This window comes from Oncorhynchus clarkii, chromosome 12, assembly GCF_045791955.1.
Source record: "Oncorhynchus clarkii lewisi isolate Uvic-CL-2024 chromosome 12, UVic_Ocla_1.0, whole genome shotgun sequence".
NCBI lineage: Eukaryota > Metazoa > Chordata > Actinopteri > Salmoniformes > Salmonidae > Oncorhynchus > Oncorhynchus clarkii.
The window spans coordinates 68,151,868-68,154,783 of NC_092158.1; the positions used below are offsets into that span (position 1 = coordinate 68,151,868).

Consider the following 2,916-nt stretch of genomic DNA (forward strand, 5'->3'; position numbering starts at 1 on the left):
TTTTATGCATTTTTTTGTCTTCTTCTTTTCTTTACTCTGACCTCTTCTCTTCCTCCTCCTCTCCGCTGGTCTGAGAGGAGTTGATCAGTTTATTCTCCTTTTTCCACTTCATCCTTCTGTTCTGGAACCAAATTTTGATCTGGCGTTCTGTTAGGCACAGTGCGTGCGCGATCTCGATACGGCGCCTCCGGGTAAGGTACCTGTTAAAATGGAACTCTTTCTCCAGCTCGAGCGTCTGGTAGCGTGTGTACGTCTGACGACCCCTTCGACCGGGGTTACCGAAGGTCCCTGTCAAAAGAAAGGGAAGAGAGAGTCAAACATTAACTTGTGTTTATACCACTGATATAGACAGGCTATGTCCGAGGAGAAAGAGCTTGTGGCGAATACCATGACTGGAACTCGTGAGCTTTTGCTGAAGATTTACGCCTTACTGGTAGACATGTGGTGTACAGTAGCAAAAAAATGATATAATTTCCATAGTCCTAGAAGCTGCCCTTAAATTATTTCGTAAAAGTGCTGTTTACATCATATTGCACAGGGTTATGTCATATTTTTTACATAATATGCACGATATTTGAATCATGGGTGTATTTTTGCGCCAAACAATGAACATTACATATAAGCAACTGAAATATCATGTTATTTCCTGTTGTTTTTTCCCACACATACAAAAAGATAAGTTATTTAGAGAAGGGGTGTTAGTTTTGACAAGTTTAATAACAACGTATTTTATCTTCATAAACACATTCTAGCCTGCAGTAGGGGCAAACCATGGCGCATCCTAACATTAAAGAACAAGGAGCTCTTTATTGATCTTCATAATTCTAAGCATTCACTAATTTACCCACACTGCTTCTGGCAAGTCACACACAGCTTCTGCTTAGAGACAGAAAACAATAAAAAGCCTATACAGAAGGGTGCACTTAAAGTGATCATAATTCAAATGTTAGGATATCCAACAGTCAAGGAAGAGTAGCTCTCGCTCACTGTCTATTAAGAGTTGTTTAAGTTTGTTTTGTGTGTGTCGAAACGGAATTCCTCGAATGTAATTTATGGTGCTAATTTATTCCTCTATTGTTGTGTAGTGTGCTTCCCTATCATATGTCATGCCTCGGACATAATTTATAACTGTAACCCATAGCACTGTCACTATGTGTATTTGCCTTGTGATACATTTTGAACTTTGTGATAGTGAGAGTCTTTTTGTGGTGAATAACTAAGCACTAATAGCTGGAACTCTGTCAAAAAAACAATACGAGCCATTTTGTGATAAGAACCCATCTTTGATGGAACTGCTGCTCCATTGTTGTCAAGGATGCTCGTGTGCCGTGCGATTTGAATCTACAACGTGAATAATGTCAGCCTTGAGGCGATAAGAACCATAATCGTAACAGTTTATGGGGAGAAAAAAACTGTACTTATGGAGGACTCATCAAAAGTGTACATTTGATTTTGTATAGCATGCTTTGCTTCCTTTACTTTCAGCCTGGGTGTTAAGACACAACCAGAGCGACAATATTTCCCACTGTATGCTCTTCCGGCGACAGTGCTGCTGCAGGTCACATGTAATAGGCAAGCTCTATGTATCAGCCCAGACAGGCAAAAAACAAAACAAACCGTAAGAAAAAACAAATGACATGACAATGTGGACTCACCGTTACACGAGTTCATCCTCTGCATCCACGGATAAACGGGCGTCGAGGGCTTCTGGTCCTCGCTGTCCCCGAATATGCTTTTATTTTGCCCCGAGCAGTCCGTCTTGCGATGGTCTTGGCTCAGGACGAGCGAATGTTCCTCTATGCTGGCGAGGGTGCAGGCGGGGTCCTTTTCCCTGTAAAAGCTGGCTGCTGCGTAGTCGCATGCACCGGCGGCGCTGGCCCGGCCATAGGCACCGTTCGCCTGCTGGTAATACGAGGATGGATACGCCTTGTCTTGAACGCTGGTAGCGCCATAGGCAGCACCAGGATAGTGTCTTAAAGGATCAGTGTATCCGGAGGAGTATAACGGTATCTGTCCCAAGAAAGACTCTTGTCCTCCAGGCAGAGTCACTGGAAAAGTTGAGTTTACAAAATAGGAACTCATTGGGAGGGTACAGGTTCTTTTCCTTGGTTTATGATTTGTTGTGTTTTATAGTCCAACTGGTTTAGCTATTAGTAGTTTATCGGAGATTGGGTTTTAGTTGAGGGGGGGCGCTGGGTGGCGATGTGCCAGTGCGGGACAGAGGGAAACCATACCATCTGACCAGGCGCTGACCAATAGCGTGCGTTAGTGTCTGCAAAATAGCACCCTGGAGGAGGGGGGGCTGTGATTGCATGCGCCGGGGGACCCCAGCGCAAACCCGAGAGCAGGCATTTTTTCTCTTCCATCTCTTTCGCCTTTCTCTCCTTCCAATGAGATTGCACAATACGAATCACACTGGAATTTTAAAGTGGTAAATTGAATACATAGACACTTCTCCCCCTTCTCTTTGGTCTTTGGTGAGCCATATACGGTAAAGGCCCTACTCACTCAAGACAACAAATATGACCCTTCAAATAATCCCCACATTAAAAAGGACTTGAAAACGTAAATCACATAGAGACGCACCAATGGGAGTTTGAGTTATCTTCTGCATTTGAAATATTTTGCGTTTATATTTTTGGTCGTCTGATTTATTCGCTCAGTACAGTAGATATGTGATGAAATATGTCCTCTCCCCTCTTACATCACATTATCATCACCATTATTTCCATAGCGATTTCCATCCGGGTATTTGACAATATACTTAAAGTATATTTCAACATGCACGTGCTTATTATATTTATTGGAATTTATTGTAATATTCAGCATTACAATTGCTTTGGGTTTTGCAACAGTTGCCTTCACTAAACAATATTCCTATATTAGTTGAATATGATACAATATTTTGAGAGCCCT

At 42.4% G+C, this 2,916-nt stretch overlaps 1 protein-coding gene across 1 annotated transcript; it reads right to left on the minus strand.

Annotated features, from left to right (window-relative positions):
• On the minus strand, positions 1 to 2,267 carry LOC139421097 (homeobox B6a). Its single transcript, XM_071171635.1, has 2 exons — positions 1,656 to 2,267; positions 1 to 288 (listed from the first exon to the last, which is right to left on the minus strand). The coding sequence occupies exons 1-2, from the start codon at positions 2,080 to 2,082 to the stop codon at positions 32 to 34; spliced, it is 684 nt and encodes a 227-aa protein (XP_071027736.1). The 5' UTR covers positions 2,083 to 2,267; the 3' UTR covers positions 1 to 31.
• Between the last annotated feature and the right edge of the window lie 649 nt (positions 2,268 to 2,916).